This window comes from Centruroides vittatus, unplaced genomic scaffold (assembly GCF_030686945.1).
Source record: "Centruroides vittatus isolate TY-2023 unplaced genomic scaffold, ASM3068694v2 contig_875, whole genome shotgun sequence".
NCBI classification, from domain to species: Eukaryota; Metazoa; Arthropoda; class Arachnida; order Scorpiones; family Buthidae; genus Centruroides; species Centruroides vittatus.
The window spans coordinates 2,103,813-2,121,518 of record NW_027122567.1 but is presented as its reverse complement, the minus strand read 5'-3'; the positions used below and the strand labels follow the sequence as shown (position 1 = coordinate 2,121,518).

At 29.1% G+C, this 17,706-nt stretch overlaps 1 protein-coding gene across 2 annotated transcripts in view; it reads left to right on the top strand.

Moving 5' to 3' along the window:
• LOC136982978 (CD109 antigen-like) overlaps window positions 1-17,706 on the top strand; it is a 53,291-nt gene that overhangs the window by 3,728 nt on the left and 31,857 nt on the right. Inside the window, exons 1-12 of one of the 2 annotated variants that reach the window (XM_067279565.1) lie at window positions 1,949-2,789; window positions 3,538-3,674; window positions 10,419-10,599; window positions 12,299-12,467; window positions 12,541-12,663; window positions 12,746-12,819; window positions 12,976-13,015; window positions 13,090-13,174; window positions 13,243-13,348; window positions 14,281-14,505; window positions 14,644-14,871; window positions 14,949-15,062. In XM_067279565.1, the coding sequence (XP_067135666.1) occupies window positions 2,730-2,789; window positions 3,538-3,674; window positions 10,419-10,599; window positions 12,299-12,467; window positions 12,541-12,663; window positions 12,746-12,819; window positions 12,976-13,015; window positions 13,090-13,174; window positions 13,243-13,348; window positions 14,281-14,505; window positions 14,644-14,871; window positions 14,949-15,062 (1,542 nt within the window). In that variant the 5' untranslated portion in view covers window positions 1,949-2,729. Of the gene's footprint in view, window positions 1-1,948; window positions 2,790-3,537; window positions 3,675-10,418; window positions 10,600-12,298; window positions 12,468-12,540; window positions 12,664-12,745; window positions 12,820-12,975; window positions 13,016-13,089; window positions 13,175-13,242; window positions 13,349-14,280; window positions 14,506-14,643; window positions 14,872-14,948; window positions 15,063-17,706 lie in introns of those variants that run through there. The other variant, XM_067279566.1, reaches the window with a different exon arrangement.

Sequence of the window (17,706 nt, the reverse complement as noted above, 5' to 3'; positions counted from 1 at the left end):
TCTCGCCAACTACGCTCGTTTTTTTTTCTCTTCCTTCCTCCTATTTAGTTATCTTCTTTAGCCCAGTTTCTTTATAACAAATCGCTTCGCCTCTCGACTGACACTCTGTGAAGATTCAGAAATATTTTCAGCAGTAGCAGATCAACTTTGCAAATTTTTTCTTCTTGGACTACAATATATATATATATATATTTCTTTTTTATTTTATTTTATTTTCTCTTTAGACTCTAAATGAGCTAGAAAGTACAATATCGAACGAGTTTTACGACGTCGATATATGGCTTCTTTTTAAAAGTTACGACCGAGATTGTGGTTTGATGTTCTTCTATCTGAGAATATAATAAAAATGCTTAATATATTTGTTCTTTTATTAAAAAATTATTATTATTTTATTAAGAAATTTAGGAAAGAATGTTGGTTTTTTTAAGCGTTAAATCGATTTTTTTCCTGTAACTTTTTGAGCTGTTTTAATCTAGTCAGCGATTTGGCCTGTTTAGATCAATTTCTGAACTGTATATATCGATTTCTGTACTGTATGATCGATTTTTATGCTTAATTATAGTTTATTCAGACTGTATTGTAATCATTTTTGTTGTGTTTTATGCGTAAAGCTTACGTTAATAACTATTTACGAGAGAACCTAGTACCGTTACATTGATCAGTTTTTATGATAATTTTGGCCGTGAACCTTTACTTAATTAATTTAATTATTAAAAAATTAATTATTTAATATTTTGATATCACTATTAAACTTTTTATTAACACCTTTACACTAATTTATTCGTGTTAAAGTCCTCCATAAGTCGATTTTAAATGTTAAAATGCTAACGTGTTTTCACTTCTACAGATAAATTTTTGTTTAATATCCTCTACAGTTTGAATTTCATTCTGTATCTTTGATTTTATACTATTTACAGTGCAAATAGCTTAAAATCAAAGAGATCCGGTAGAAACTGATTATAACTCTCTTACTAATCTATAGCAATATTATTAAAGGCTTGATCTAAATGAATTTTCATTAACTTATAAATAAATACATTTTATTTCTAATTTATAATCCAAAAATCTACTTCTTAATGTAATTTAAGAGCTAATTTATTGTAAAAATTAATTCTCAGTCGTTTAACATCCCTTATGATTTCAATTATTAAATGGTGAATTGAATGAAATCATAACGTTTTATAGTTATTTTAGGCCTTATTTAAGCGTGTCAATGCTTAAAATCGGAAGTATTTTGGCAATAAACAGTTTATATTGATTAATTTTTCCATTTACAGATGTAAAAGTGAATATAAATTGATCCGCGATTATTCTAACAAGAATAGTTTCCCTAGTTAATAGCATTAAGATCGATTTTCACTCGGCTATTCCGCTGTTAGAGAAAGTAAATTGCCAGTTGATATTCTTAGCAAAAGAATTTTGATTAATTTCTATACGTAGGCATACATCTTAAACTTTATAGACTCTATATGAATCGATTTTTTGCAATTGAACGGACGACAAATGATCGTATCTAAATGGATTCTTTGTAAGATTTATGGAAACGAAGCGAAGATAAAACAAAAAAAATAAATGCAATTTTAGCAATTGTTAGGTGTAAAAAAAATTCAGAAAAAAAGAATTTACACGACTCTTTTATATAGTTTAATGATGTTTGTACATTAGGAAACGCCAGAAACTAAACTATTCCCAACTTACTACTTTGGCAATGGCTTTAACACGATTGGAGCCTCGTCAGTGTCTACACTGCAGTACTTTGTGTCAATCATTCGAAACTTTCCTCCTAGAAGACGTCCTTGCAAATTAAAAATTACAGCAAAGACTCGTTTTAAAACTTTTATAAAACTTTCTATCCATTAAAAACCCTGTAAATTTACAAAAATACTCTTTAACTTGAAAGATTTCTAGACGCATCGACATCCAAAAATGGCTTCGCAATTTTTTTTTAATGGAAAAAGCAAGAATGTCTCATCATGGAAGATATGCGTCTACCCATTTTTATGCTATTTAATCCTCTAATAGCGTGCACGTGGTTTATTGTTCGTTGTAGCTACACGCACACCACGACCTAAAGCGGGACCACCTGCCTTTTACAGCCTAAGCTATGAATATGGAGTGTATTCATCTAAAAAAAGAATTTAAGGCACGATACGGATAAGGACGTTGAGCAAGATCGTGACATCTGGGCTACTTGTTGCTGGGATGATCCCAATTTGCGGCTAGATATCGACATTTGGCCACCGGTTTTAAGAAGTAGAGAAGAATGCCAAAACGGTTCCATCTGCGGTTTCTCGGCTTAATTTTAATAGTTGCCGTTAAAGTAAGGAGACTTTAGGACGGGATAGTAAAGAAGCCCAACGGGCGGCTTAGTAAAAAAACACAAATTCTCATAAAACGTCCGTCCCGTTTAATAAATATAGCCCCTTGACGTCTTCATTCGACCTATACATGTCAAACCACGTGATATATGTAATAGAGCTAAAACAAGATTAGTTATTATTGCGACTGGATGTCTGTCATTAAGATACATCTGTACATTTTCTCCTAACTATAATGACACACTCCACCTTTGTTCACGTGATGTAGCATTTTTAAATTTTGAGTGCGTGTGGCCCTTTCCCTAGTCTAGGATATGTCAAAATTTGTGTACGCGGCCCAGACCCTCTGAACCTTCAAACAATCGACTCGGCTTTGTCGGGTTTGTAGTTCGGGGACCGGATGCAGCTGGTATGTATTATAAAGAGGGGAGATCTTTCCAAGAAAAGTTAATATTCGTTACCGCAGTACAGGTGTGCTATTTTTAAAAAAAAACCTATCTCTGTATTAATTTTTAAAGAATAGCTCCTTATTTCTAAATGATTTTTCTATTTTTGTGTATATAATAGTACATAATCGAACCTTTCGCACTCTTCCAAATTAGGTAATTTCCCGATTTATTCGGCCCCAACAAGAATGTGTATAATACATTTTTAGGCGGCTCAACGGTCCCCCGATTGGTATGTGCGGTACATTCTTGGAATTCTATAATTATGTTCGGTTTACGTGTGCCATCCTCATTGCTTGCAATCAGTAAAGATTGAATTGGGTCCGTGATCGTAATGATCTGATAGGGTGTTGTGAGCCAACATGTATACTGTCTCGAGACGTCCCCCCACGATTTACAGCCAAATGCACCTGCTCTGGTACTTCACGAAGTACTGCACACGTGACTGACCGAAAGGATAAGAAACTAGGAGAAAGGATCTGATAGCGTGCCGACCAGAAAAAGGGCAAGGTCCATTGAAAAGAACGGAAGTTTATGAACGGCTCAATAGCCACTGGCTGACATTCGGTGCATTCCTCTTTACAGAACTTTATATCAGCTGATCTGATGCCGTTCGGTATTTTCTCCTAAATTTTCTGCCTCTTCCAATCGCTGAACCTACCTAACAGTACTTTCCCACAAAGAATCTCACCTCTTGAACATTTTTTAATAAAATTACTGAACTTCTTTTGTTTAATTTTATGAAAATTGAAACAGGTGTCTTATGTCAACAGGTTATCGGAAGAAAGATGTTTCGGGGTGTAGTTCTGCTAGTCGTCTTAGCAGCCTCTTCTGTGGCCGAATTGACAGCTGATTCTTATATTGAGATGGCTGGAAATGAAATTTATAGAGATAGAATCAAACAAGAACCGTAAGTTATGATCATTCTGATAAGATTTTAAGTTTATTTATCGCTTTGTTTATTTTCTAATGCCGTCTTTTAGATAAATAAAGTATCATTCTTGCTACTTATCACGTTTTAAAGAATTATAACGGAATATATAGTGGAAATTTCGTGTGCTGCAGAAGAAATATAGCAAATCTGTTTTTATTTTTAGTTTTTTTTTTTTTTTCCTCCCTTAATTAAAATGTATAAGCAATTATTTTAGATAATCAATTGATAGATTTGGGGTTCATTCGTGTTGCAATTTAAGATTTTTAAAAAATATTTTAACTTAATTACATTTAATGTTAAGAAGCTAAATCGAGCCGAATCTTTGCTGAATAATCAGTCTTTTTTATCTTAAAAAAATTCAAAAATTCGATCAGCAATTTTCCGTAGAAGCAACCTTTACAAATTTCTTCGATAAGTTAAAGCATTAATTAGCATAATTCAAGTTAAAAAACAAAGTAAAGATAATTGAAAAAATGCCAGTTGAAAGTAATAACATTGATATTTTGGAATTAATTTAAATTAAATTAATATTTTTCTAAATAAAACATATTTAATAAAGAAATTACTCAAGATGTGAGCATGTGTGGATTGCTTTCAAGAATATTTATTTCGCAAGGAAATCGTTTACAAGTAATTTATTCATTTTTCGAAGTCGGAAATAAATCTTTAAAAGTTGAATATCTTCTTCATTTAGTTCTTCGAAATTATTTTGAATTTTAACCAGCAAAGATTCGTTGTTTCGCTTCAAAGTTATCAATTTTGGTTCTAACTCTGCTGGAGTTCGTTCATCGAAGATGAGTAAAGGATGACTTATAACATTATTTTCCGTTGATTCTTTTATATCTCGTACCATTTGTCTTTCTGTAGTCAACCTTACACGTCCGCATTTTTCTTCCTTTTCGGATTTAACAGAGATTTCGGATAGAAAGGGTTTCTCCGCGGGTCGATACCTCCAGTAGAACTGACGTAAGACGTTACAAATCGTAATAGAAAGTACAAATCCTAAGACTGTCATCGATATTAATAATGCTATATTCTGCTTTTTCTTCTTCTTTTTATTTACGTTTGACATTTCTAAGTTAAATTTTGAAGTCGACTTTAGTTTAATCGTTTTACTTATCTCTTTGCTAATTGGATTTTTGTATTTTTCCAGCTTATGGTTTTCCTTTAAATTAAATGCAAACCGTTCCTCTTTCGACCGTCCAGATGCTCTAATCATCTGGTTATAAATGGTTTTCTGGTTCTTCCTATGCAAATCTGAATTCCCGAATTTGTTAATCGCGTGATTTTCTCGCTGTAGTAAGAAAACCATTCGAGTTGTAGACCTTTGCAAATCTGTTACTCCACTTTCTGTAGGAAAATATCGGTATGTAACCCCTAAATTAGGAAGTAGAAAATGGTTAAACTCGTAGTTATTTGAAGATCTTTTTGTGCTCCGGTGAGTTTTCTTAATTGGATTTCTTCTGTTTCTGTATAAACTATTTTGCACTGGAACCAAATTGTTTTTGCTATCCTCATTAAAGTAGTTAGATGAATCGCCGAACCTCATTATATTGTCTCTTAACAAAAAAATTGTTGAAATCTTTCCAAAATATAAAAAGATTGTGAAAAATAAACAACAAATCATAGTGGAATCGAATGGAAATGAATTAACAATAAAATTATTTCGTATCTTCGATACATTATTGAGATTTTTCGTGATTATTTACGGAGATTGTTTTCGAGAATAAATGAGTTGTTAATATTTACAGAAAGACTTATTTACACGATTTTACAATTAAAAGTTCATCGCGTGCAACGTGGTACATTCTCATTTAAAGACCACCCATACGAAGGTCAAAAGAGGAGGATTTTGAAAAATAAAAATGCCGCGGTTATATGTTAAAAAAAAAAAAAAAAAATCTGAAAACCTTTATAAATGACACTCTTGCTTCGTGTTTTATTGCTTCCGTGGAGTTTTCCGTATATCCTGCGCGTAAACATCCTATTGTCTCACCACTTATTGATGCTCCAAAAATTGATGGGAAGTATAATTATTGGGTTGAGTTTTACACCATGGTGTAGTCACGTTGGACGTGGTCGGTAACTCGCTAATTGCAAATAACTAGTGGCATAAATCACCATCTTGGCGCTAAAAAAATCATTCTAGTATAGATATTCCCGAAGGCACATCCTGTTCACTACTATTTATCTGTCATCGGAAGGATCTTCTCACTCCTGGATTCAACTTGATTGAATTTCATGAGAGCACTTCCGAATATCTTTACCTGTTTAGTATTTAGTAACTCTTAATTTACTCTTTAGCTTTTGGCTTTATTTATTTATTTATTTTTTTCTTGCAAGTTTTTATGTTATTTTATGCTGCAAAAGCCATTACTTCGCGTGAGGAATATTCGATAGGAATAACAAATATTGATCTTTTGAAAAATTCAAACATATATTTAGATTTCAAGTGAAAATGAACTTTTAAAACGTTTACGCTTCCGTGTAATTTATACAGTAGTATCGATTTTGTTTGTACAACTGTATTAACCTTTACCACACTTTTTCCACCTTATCCATCCATCAATACCTTTTAATTCTTTTATCTGTTATAACTAATAGGAGTTTTATTGCCAAATTTTTAAATATTCATCTATTAGAAGGTGACTTTTATTTTTTTTTAGGTTTGAAAGTCACTTTCTAATTTAATTTAGCTTAGAACTTCTCGAAAAAATTGAAAAAACGATCCATTTTGATTTGAATGTTACTCGACGCAAACGGCATAAAGATTATATTTGAGAATAAATAAAAATGTTTGCTTGCATGAAATAAATGAATATTTCCCCTAATTGAGTACTTATTTAAGGTCTTAAAATTATCATAATTTGGGCGTTTTATATTAATTTTATTATGAGAACAAGCAACTGCTAATGCAAACTTTACAGGAGGAGTAATTGAGATCTTAATGTATTTTTTGGAATTATATAGGTCGAATAAGGAATTTTAGTCTGATAAATGACACACGATATCTTTCGTGAGCTGGAAAAATATTAGTTTACGTTTTAGCACGCACATTTTTCTCATACCTCATATTTCAGTCGTGTATTCTTACAAAAATCCGGATTCGAGTTTGTGAAAGTCAGTAACCGGTTAGTGAAAATTGATTTTTCTCCCCTCATAACATTAAATTGAATATAGAATAGAAAATATATAAAAGATTATTATATATACAACCATTGTATAACGATGAATATAAATAAAGGCTTTATATTATGCAAGGTTAAATGTAGAGATCCGTATGGTTTTAAGTTAGAAAGGAGAAGGTTCGTGAAGAGGAGACTACCTGAAACTCAATGATGATTGCAATGGGATTTATCGCATTAGAAGGGGAAAAAATCTCCACACTGAGACAGGAAATTGATCAAAGCAAAGGACAGATGGCTCAATGTTACTCACTGTGCCACGCAGTTGAGAGTGACAAGTTTCAATTAAGCGGAACGTTCTTCACGTCTCCAACGAAAGTTTTGTTGGATTATGCACCAAATATGATTGATTTCTCGCTTCGTTTAGCTACTAGAATAGAGAATAATCGCGGATAGTTTTATAAATATAAATTTCTCAGTTTTTTAAATGAAATTCAAAATTAATAATTAAAAATTCGATTTTCTCGAAGCTTATGCTTAAATATGATTCTTCGCAAAGAATTAAATAAAATATTCATTTTATCATGTTAACATTAATTATAAACAGACCAAATAGGCTATTTTCTGTCTTAAAATCAAATTAATAAGATTTGTAGATATGCAAGAAATTACATTATTATTCAGAAATATCTATACTTTTCATGAAAATCCTTCACGTATTTATGATTCTGAATAAAAGTTTTCAAATGGTTTGAATATTTAATGATATATCCGGAGGCGGATCGTGTTTTTTGGGGGGCCTGGAGCTAAAAGTAATTTGGGGCCCCATCAGAAAAGGTCTGGTTTACTCTTAAAAACATTTGCCAATAATTTATATAGTATAAAGTTTATTACAGAAATCTATAAAATGAACAAAAAATATTATAATCATTTTTTTAGGTTACAAAATAACAATGTTATAAGAAATAATAATAATTTTTTGACACGAGAAATCTCTATTTACCTTATTATAGTCTGCTGCTGGATATATCCATAACGGTTAGATCTAACGTGTGCATTTCTTTTAGAAATTTTAAAATTTGAAAACGATTTTTATAGAGTAGACCCACGTTGGATGTCTTATGCTAATTCTAAAGCTGAATAATTTTTATCTCGTCCCTGAAATCTTGAAATATAGCATTTTTACTGCCTCGTAAATAGAATTATTGTATGCCATTACGTAGAGTATAGTTAAAGTGACCAGACAACTTCTTTTGAAGATGACAATCTTCTTTCTGTCTTTTCTTCTCGTCTTTTTCCTCATTTGCAAATGTTTTTATTCCTCGTTTCAAAATAATTTTAAAGAATTTAAATCAAGAAAGAAATAAACTAACAACTCTTCCGCATTTTGTTAGTTTAATAACATTTTAATTGAAACTGCAGAGGTGTGAAGCAATAACTCTGCAACGTGGATAAATTCTTCTTAAAATTGTTTAAGTTTTATTTCGAACTTATCATTAAAAAGAAACAGTTAATTAGCATTAATTAATTTAAAATAATGAAAAATTAATAATTCATTACGAATTAATAATTAATAGTGTTAATAAAAAATAAATAAATGAAAGATTTTTGATTTTTTTGAGTCGAAAAAAATCTTTCTTAATTAATCAAATGGAATTATTTATTGATTTTATGTGTTAATTGCCATATTTTAATCGATAAAAAAATATTTAGGACACTTAAAACTAGAATAAAAGTATAACAGAGTGTATTTATCTATTGTTACTAATAAAATATTAATCGACTCGTGGGGGTGAGAAATATATGAAACATTTACATATTTTTTTATGCAAATTCAGTATTCAAGTCATAGAAAACTTTAAGAGTTGTTTTATATAAGTAAAGTGCATTGAAACATTTAAAAAAATTAAAGAATCTAAGTCCTTTGGTAGAGAAGGATCACAAGAAATGTCAATTGCTGTATGTCAGGTCGTGTCTGCCAATTCCAATCAAACTGTCATCAATTTTATACTTAAGAACTGCTGAAGATAAATTATCCGAGTTTTACAATTTACGTCCACTGAAATTTTCTGTCTAATACTTTATAACAATGTGTAATACCGTTTAGATCAAAAGGTTCCCAACCTTTTTTCCTTGTCGACCCCTTTCCAAAATTAGATTTGATTCGTCGACCGCTTTCTATACTCATACAAAGCATACAATACCATGGCCCACTAGGCATACCGGGCCTGGGTCTCGGGGCTCAGAAATTGAGGAAAAAAATAAAGCAATTTTACCCGTTGCTGGTATATTATAATTTATAAATAATTCTACAGCTATATTTAGAGTTATTAGTTTATTAGCCCAAAAATTATGTACGGGGAGTCCCCAATCTTCTATGCTTACGGGTCCCCAAAAGTTTTACTCCACCACTGAAAATATATATTCTTTAATTGTGTTTATAGAAAGTAAACATAACCTGATTTTAAATATAAATTTTCAATTGTTTTGTAAAGTCTGTCATTACGTACTGGAAATATACTCGAGTCTTTATACGTTTTTATAAACTGGGTGTGGGGGCAAAGTATAAGTTATACTATGCTCCCTATGATAATTAGTGTGGGGCAACTGCACCCAGCTCGGCGCCACTGATTATTAATTAATAAATAGTTGTATATAGTCAAGGGCGTATCTACATATGAACTAATAGGGCTTAAGCCCGGGGCCCCCAAGTGTCAAGGGTCCACAAAAATTGAATTATTATCATAAATTTTTAATACTTTTTCTGATAAAGTTTGTCATTCAACACCATTTCATAAATAAATATATTTCAACTCTGATTTTGATGTTATTAAAAATGAATTTTAAATCCCGATTTAAAGATATTTAATCTAACAAAAAATGGGGCCCCATTGGACATCAATAAGCCTTATGCCCCGAAAAACCTAGATCAGCTCCTGTATATAGTAAATTCGATTTTCGTAATTTTAAAGATCGTTTCGAATACACACTTCGGGCCATTCAGGAAGGGCCCCTCGATTTCTAAACATGACAAGAGCCTAGCGACTTTGTTCGTCTCCGTTACAAGTGCCGTTTCCTTTCCGTTGTGCGATCACGCCTCTATACTTCAGAGGAAAACGAACTCTCATCAATATTCCCATTTTTCCTGGTTGAATGGGGCGATATTATGTTTTCATTATAACAACTAAAAATCTCCTCCAGACGGTCTCCGATGGCATAGAAAAGAAGTGACGTCAGTCAACACCAGGCCACTTAATACACGTGCGTGAAAACTATGTTAACTTGTTACTATTATCGAGGCAATACGATAATTCACTAATAGAAACCATATTGTTGACTTTAAACGTAAACATACTGTTGGTCATAAAATTAAATTTCTGTTTTATGGTCAACAACAAGGTTTCAATCAAGGAAATGTACAGTTAAAATTACAGAATCTGTTTCTAATTTTTAAAAGATTCATGTGTGCCAGTTGTTTATAACAAACAACCTACTAAATCTTTTGTCTGTAATGCCTTAAAAATAAAATATATTTAAAGATTTAAATAAGTATTGATTTATAGATTATGTATTGATGTATTTATTAATTTTTCAGAACTTATTTTGTGCTTGCATCAAAAATTGTACGTCCTGGTCAAATATTTCGTGTAGTAGTCATTATATATAGCTCAACAAATCCCATGACTGTTCGTGCTTCTATTCTTCGTGATGGTGTCGAACTTGCCTCATCGTCTCAGGAATGTAAACTGAAAACCCCCGAAACATTATTATTAAAGGTAAAAATTTACCGCTTTTTTCAAAACTGTAATGAAATAAACTCGTATCAGATTTAAGAAAGACTTGCCTTATCAATTTTATGACTGAAAAGCGGGACTTTGGCAGGAACTCCGATTACATATTCATATAAAGTTTTACGATGGATGGACGTCCAATGTAGCGACTTAAATGTAAATTTTTCTTTTTTATGGGACATTTCTAGATTGATATTCTCAGTCCTCAAAATTGAGAATTATCAGATCATTTTACAAAAGTTCAGGGAAGAATTTATATGGGATAAGTTTGTATTTTCTAAGAGAGAAAAACTACATACATTATATTATTTTCAACTATTTCTTAAACAGACACAATCATTAACAACATTCATTTAAATAGATATATATATATCTTTTATATATATATAGTATTCAAGAAATCTGTTTTATTTAAAACACATCTTTACCAGCATAATTGTTACATTGAAATGTTTTTTTCTATATACAAATTTTTCATGTATCTTATCCAAGCAACTGAAATTAGTATTGTTATTATTAATTAATTAATATGGTCATATAACTTGTGCTACTTATCTATCATACTACTACAAAATATATTTTACTATTTATTCATTAAAGTTTAAATTATTTCTTTATTGTCATTCTTTTCCTGACTTTCATAAACATGAAAAATTATTTTTCCGCTTTTAGGTTTACTTAAAATTGAGCATATTTAATAATTTAATATGAAGTTTATTAGTTAATTTTGATTATGTCCAAGAACACGAGTGACAATATTAGATTCCTTGTGTTATGAAAGATTTCATTTGTATGAAATTAGGGATGGTCCAATGACCAAGGCAACTTGCCACTATGGAGAATTGAATACAGGTTAACAGCAGTACGTATTTTTCATGGGCAGTCTGTCTTGAATACGTCAGCCCCATTTTCAACATATCACTCCACTCTTGGATCTAGTTAAACACATCATGGGAAAAAAGCTTCTAGTGCCCACCGCAGAAAGAGCAAAAATGAAAAAAAAAATGTGACATTACGAAATAAATTTAATACTTTTATTGTGTACTATATTTAAAAAGCAATCTTTGCTTGAGATAGTGTTTTATTTGTATATTTAAAAAGTTAATATTACTGGTTAATTTCCATTAATTAACCCAATAAAAAAACCTAATAATGAATAAATCAAAGTTTTTTTTAATGAGAACAAATATGAAAGATTTTTGACTTTCTTTTGTTTATAAGTGTACAGTAGCCTAAAGAAGAATTTTGCTTGGCACAATATACCATATTTTTATTTACTATTTTATGTAAATTATCATATCCCATTCATATCCTATTTTATTTAAAATACTAATAGATTTATGATTAAACAAAACAGAGCCTCCAACAAATAAATGTGCATTCTATAACTAGCGGTTTCAAGTTCTTTAATATATTCTGAAATTTGAATCTATTTTTACTAAATATTAATATTTCTATCCCTGAAGATAAGTTATAATACTTGAAAGTGCCAGGATTATAAAATGTACTTTTATTTATTGATAGTTTTAATAATGGTTTTTGTTTACTTCTAAGAGTAATTAGAGTTTGAATTATGATCTTTCCAATTATAAGTTTTTAAGAAAAACAAATATGAATTTGCTCTAATAGAATTTATATTAATTAAGTAAAATAATAGGCTTATTATATATTATTTTATTTGCAGATACCACCAACAAGTACTGTTGGTCAGTACAAACTAAGGATAGAAGGTAACGTAAATGGTGTTCTAGGAGGTACTGCATTTGCTAATGAAACTTTTTTGGAATTCTCACAACGTTCTATGACAATCTTTATACAAACAGATAAGCCCATTTATCAACAAGGACAGCTAGGTATTGCTTTAAAAAGAAAACAAACCAATTTACTACTGATGCATTATCATTAATAAATATTAAAATCTTTTAGTTCGATTTAGAGCTATTCCTATTGCTACAAACCTAAAAGCATTTTCTGATGCAGTAGATGTGTATATGCTAGATCCACATGGAACTGTGATGAAGAGATGGCTGTCTCGTCAAACAAATTTAGGTAGTTTATTAAAAATAGTTTTTAAAATAATAAATGAAATATTTAATATTATTTATCATATAATCATTTGCAAAACTTTTAGGTGCTGTTAGTTTAGAATATCCACTTTCCCAACAACCAGTATATGGTAATTGGTCAATTAGAGTCGTAGCTCAGGTAAACTATTTTCTTTGATAAATTAATATAAATAAATAATTGCTAAACTTTTATTATACAATAATTAACTTGTAAATCATAATACAGTATATTTACTAAATGCTATAAGTTTGATTATTGTTATTAAAATATTTATAATTTTTGATTAAATTCCAGGGACAAATAGAAGATAAAACATTTTATGTGGAAGAGTATTGTAAGTCATAAACTTTATTGCATTAATTTTTATAAAGATAATTAAAAATAATATGTAATTATTAAATTTTACAGATCAAACTCCATATGAAGTTAATGTTACTGTATCACCATTTTGTTTGAATAATGATAAATATATTTATGGAAGAGTTGAAGCAAAGTAATTAATTTTTTTAAAAATTAATAAATATAAATTATTTAATATTATAATTAATTTTTTTCTTTTAGTTATACAAGTGGAGTTGCTGTAACTGGAAATTTGACAATTAAAATTTTTATCGTTGGTTATGGATATAAAAAATCTCAATTTGTTACTGAAAAAAAATATAAATATGTAAGTAAATTTTAGCATAAACCTTAAATTATCATGTAAATTTAAAAAATTTAAATATATTTTCAAAACAAAGAGTAATGAATTTATTGTAATCATATATCATGTTAATATTCTACCCACATCAGTTTGTTTTTTCATATATGCATCAAAGATTGATTTTCTATCTTTCCAGTCACTTCTAATATTAATAAATAAGTATATAATTATATATTGAATACATTTAACTGATTATTCTATTTATTATCTATCTATATATATAAATATATATGAGTTATTATATCATAAGAGAAAGGTCTGGAAGGTTGTCTGCTATCTGCTTATATTTATAATAATCAGTATTGAATGTGAAATTAAAATGTTCTATGGATAAATACATAATAAAATTATATAATCGTAGCATATAACAGAACTAATTAAGTAGTGGTCTGTTCTTTGGTTTTGTAACATGCAATAAAGGCTAGATCAGACAAGAGGATAAAAATCATACTAAACATATTAATAACAGATGGACAAGGTTGTCAAGCAGTTGTATAGAGCCCAAAGTAGACAAGCCCTTTTTGCCAATTTTTTTTTTTTTTTTGAACAAATGAAATACATAAAATGCTTTTTTATTAACAGAATGAAATACACAGAATGTTTAAGAGAAATTTCATAACTAACGCTTCTCCCACATCGGGTTGTATAAACAAAATTAAATACCTTCTATAACCGATAACTGGCGTGAAATATTTTCAAAATGGCGAACGTTTTCGCTGCCCCTCCTGGGCTCTTCCTCAGGCCAATTTTTTTGCTGGAACCAGAAATTTCATATACAGTATAATGTATTTCTGGAAACATTTTCAGATGAAAAATTTTTATTTAATGAAAATACATCATCTTAACTGTTTCTAAAAATATATGTATTAATATATTATTCTTTAATTAAATTACAGTTTGATGGCATGCAAGAGTTCAAAATTCCTATGAATGAATTAAAGTGGAAATTACAGTATTTAGATAAGTCTACAGTTACAGTGGAAGCACATGTTGGTGAACACTACCTTAATCGAATCGAAGTGGGATTTGCTCAAACAATTATTTTTAACTCTGATGTAGAATTAAAATTTTTAGGATCATCACCACAAGTTTTTAAGCCTGCTATGCCATTCAAAGCATATGTAAATATTTACAAATTTTTTGTTTAATATATGTAAATTTATAATTTATAAATTTAATTTTTACTTTATAATTTTTAAAAAATATATTTTTAACAAACAACTATTTTTTTATTTTAATTATTACAAATGTTATTAAAGCTTGCAGTTTCCTTTCATGATGGTTCTGCTCTTCCTCCTTGGAGACTAGCTAACAGACAATTGGAAATTAAAACATTGGTTACATTTAAAAATAGTGATATTAAAGATCTTAACACTCATCAAGAACAAATGTTGCCTACTCAACCAGGAATATGGCAAGTTAATATTGATCTTCATACACAACTGAAAGGAAAAAACTTAAATAATGTATATGCTGTACATTTAGAGGTAAATTTAATATATAAACTGATAAAAAAAATTACATAAGATTTATCTTAATTCATCATTTTAATTTTTTCAAATAGGCTTATTATCAAGATGATACTGGAGAAACAGCTAAAGCAAATCTTCTTATGTATGCATCATATGCTCCTACAAATCATCGTATTCATGTTTCAACAAGCACTAAACATCCAAAGGTAAGAACAGTTTTGAATATGATACATAAATCTATGTGCTTTAATTGATTTTATTGAAACAGTAGCTATTTGTTTCTTACAAAAGAAAATGCTAATTACCTATCTAATGATAAGATTAAATATAAATATTTGTGAATTATCAATAACATTTATAATTTATCTATAAAAAACATGTTTAAAATTATCCATTCATTTTTAATAAGAATTTAAATTTTCCAAGAATGATATCTTAATTCAAAGTTATAAAATATCTCACTTTTTTTTTATTTATTTACATAAAATAAAAACCCCAGTTTATACTTATAACAAACTTGTAATTTTACTTAAAATTTTTATTGCAAAAGGTGGATAAATAATCCAAAAACATTAGATTCTTTTGTAATAAGATTTATATTTGAGCATAAATAAATTAGTGATTTTTTGTTTTCCCTAAATGATTGTACTTTTTATATGGGACATGGTCCCAAAAGTAAGATACAACCTATCTATCCACCACTTTATTAGCAAATAATAATAATTCACTTCATTTCATTAACACCTAATTTTGCTGAACTTAAAATTCTTTTATTTTTACAAACGTTTTCAACCTATTTAATATAGGCCATCATCAGGTTTAATATTATAAATAGGTTGAAAGCATTTGTAAAAATAAAAGAATTTTAAGCTCAGCAAAATTAGGTGTTGGTGAAATGAAATAAGATACAACCTTTTATAATAACTTTTATAATAACAAATTACATTAAAAAATTAAATTAGCCATTTGAAAATACACAGTCTCAGCTATTTTTATACATAGCTGCCATTCTTTTCTAAACACTTTTCCCTATAAGAGACAAGGGTAAAAGTTCCTTTCTGAAAAAGTTTTCCACTTACAAGTTAGTGATTTGAGCAAATCCATACTTACATCTTTAACTTCATCATCATCTGAGAAGTATAGCCACAAGATGTTTCTTAACAGGTTCAAAAAGATAAAGATCAGAGGAGGTGCAGGAAGGATGCCTGTTGCTCAATAATGCAATTCCATTCTATGATGTCAGAGACTTTAATAGTGTTACCACCCATCTGGTTTTCACCCGGACAGTCTGGGAATTGACTCACTCTCCGGGTAAACTATTAATTTTGTCCAGGAATTTCATAGAAATTGTGAAATTACGATGAAACAAATTATTTTTATAAATTTACACCATTTGAACAGTGAAAGACCTCACACTCACTGAAACTCATCTGCCATTCCACCACGTTACTCTGTTTACGCCAACGTGTGACGCACAACCTGCCTCTCGACCTTTTTTTTTTTTCTTTTGTTTGTAAGTCCATACACGTTTTCTATGGAGCTAAATTATCTGTTCTTTCTTCCTTAATTTAGGTTACATACATTACTCATACACAAGTCCCTAGTCCCTAACTGTAACTGATTTAGAACCGGCATGCACATTATTCTTTGCATTGTAAAATGGCATTGCACGTGCGTCAGGAACTTCTGTTTGAACAAACCTGACCTGCCATCCAGGTTAAAAATTTTGCAAAGGTGGCAACACTAGACTTTAGTCTGGCTAAAAAAGTATGAATGGAAAATAATAAACCATCCTGAGCTTACTCCAGATATAGCTTTCTCTGACTTTTACCTTTTTGGATTTGTTAAGAAACATGTTGGTGTTAAGAAACACTGGTTGGATGATGATGAAGTTAAAAATGTAGTCGTGGACTTTCAAATCATTAAGTGGAGAATTTTTACAGAAAGGAATTTTGCCTTGTCACCTGCTAGAAAAGGTGCAAGAATGGCAGCTGTGTAAAAAATAGTATAGACTGTGTACTTTCAAATGGTTACTTTAATTTTTTATGTAATTTGTTAATAAGTTGTTATAAAATATTGAACCTTATTTTTGGGATATGTCTCATATTTAAAATATTTATACATATTTATGATATATTTTATATTTTATTGTTAATCATTAAAAATAGAGCAAAGATAAATAATTATTTTAAAAATTTTTTTATAAATTATTTACTGCTTTACTATTTTTTTTAAATTTAAAATCATATCATTATCTATTATTTTGTTGATTTGTCAAATTAAATTACATAAATCTCTAAAATATTGATTTTAGAATAAAATTTTATTGGATGATTGTATAAAAAGAAAAGAGTTGAAAATGAAATGTAGTTTTAAAAGCATACTTTTGAATAGTTATTCAATAATTTACAGATTATTTAACAATATATAGTTATTTTTAATAAAACTGAAATTGAAACTATATTTATTTCAGTCCATTTCTCAATTGCTATTGAAAAGATATATTAAAAATTGCATAAAAAATTGCTTAGTACTATACTTAAAAATCCAAAAATAAACTGCTAAGGAAACCAAAATATTTTTGGAAAATGAAATATATTCACACTAATTTATTCCAGCATCACTTCTCCAAGTTAAATACAATTCAACCAAAAAAAAAAAAAATGTAAAATTAACAGTTAATATTTAAAAATTTACATTTGGAATTTCATATTCTATTTGTTGAATTATATCCAATTTTTACTTGGAGACGTTATGCCAAACTAAATTAGTTTTAAAATGTTTATTTTCTAATAAATATTTTGGTTTATTTAACTTAGCAATTTATTTTTGGATTTTTAAAACTATAGT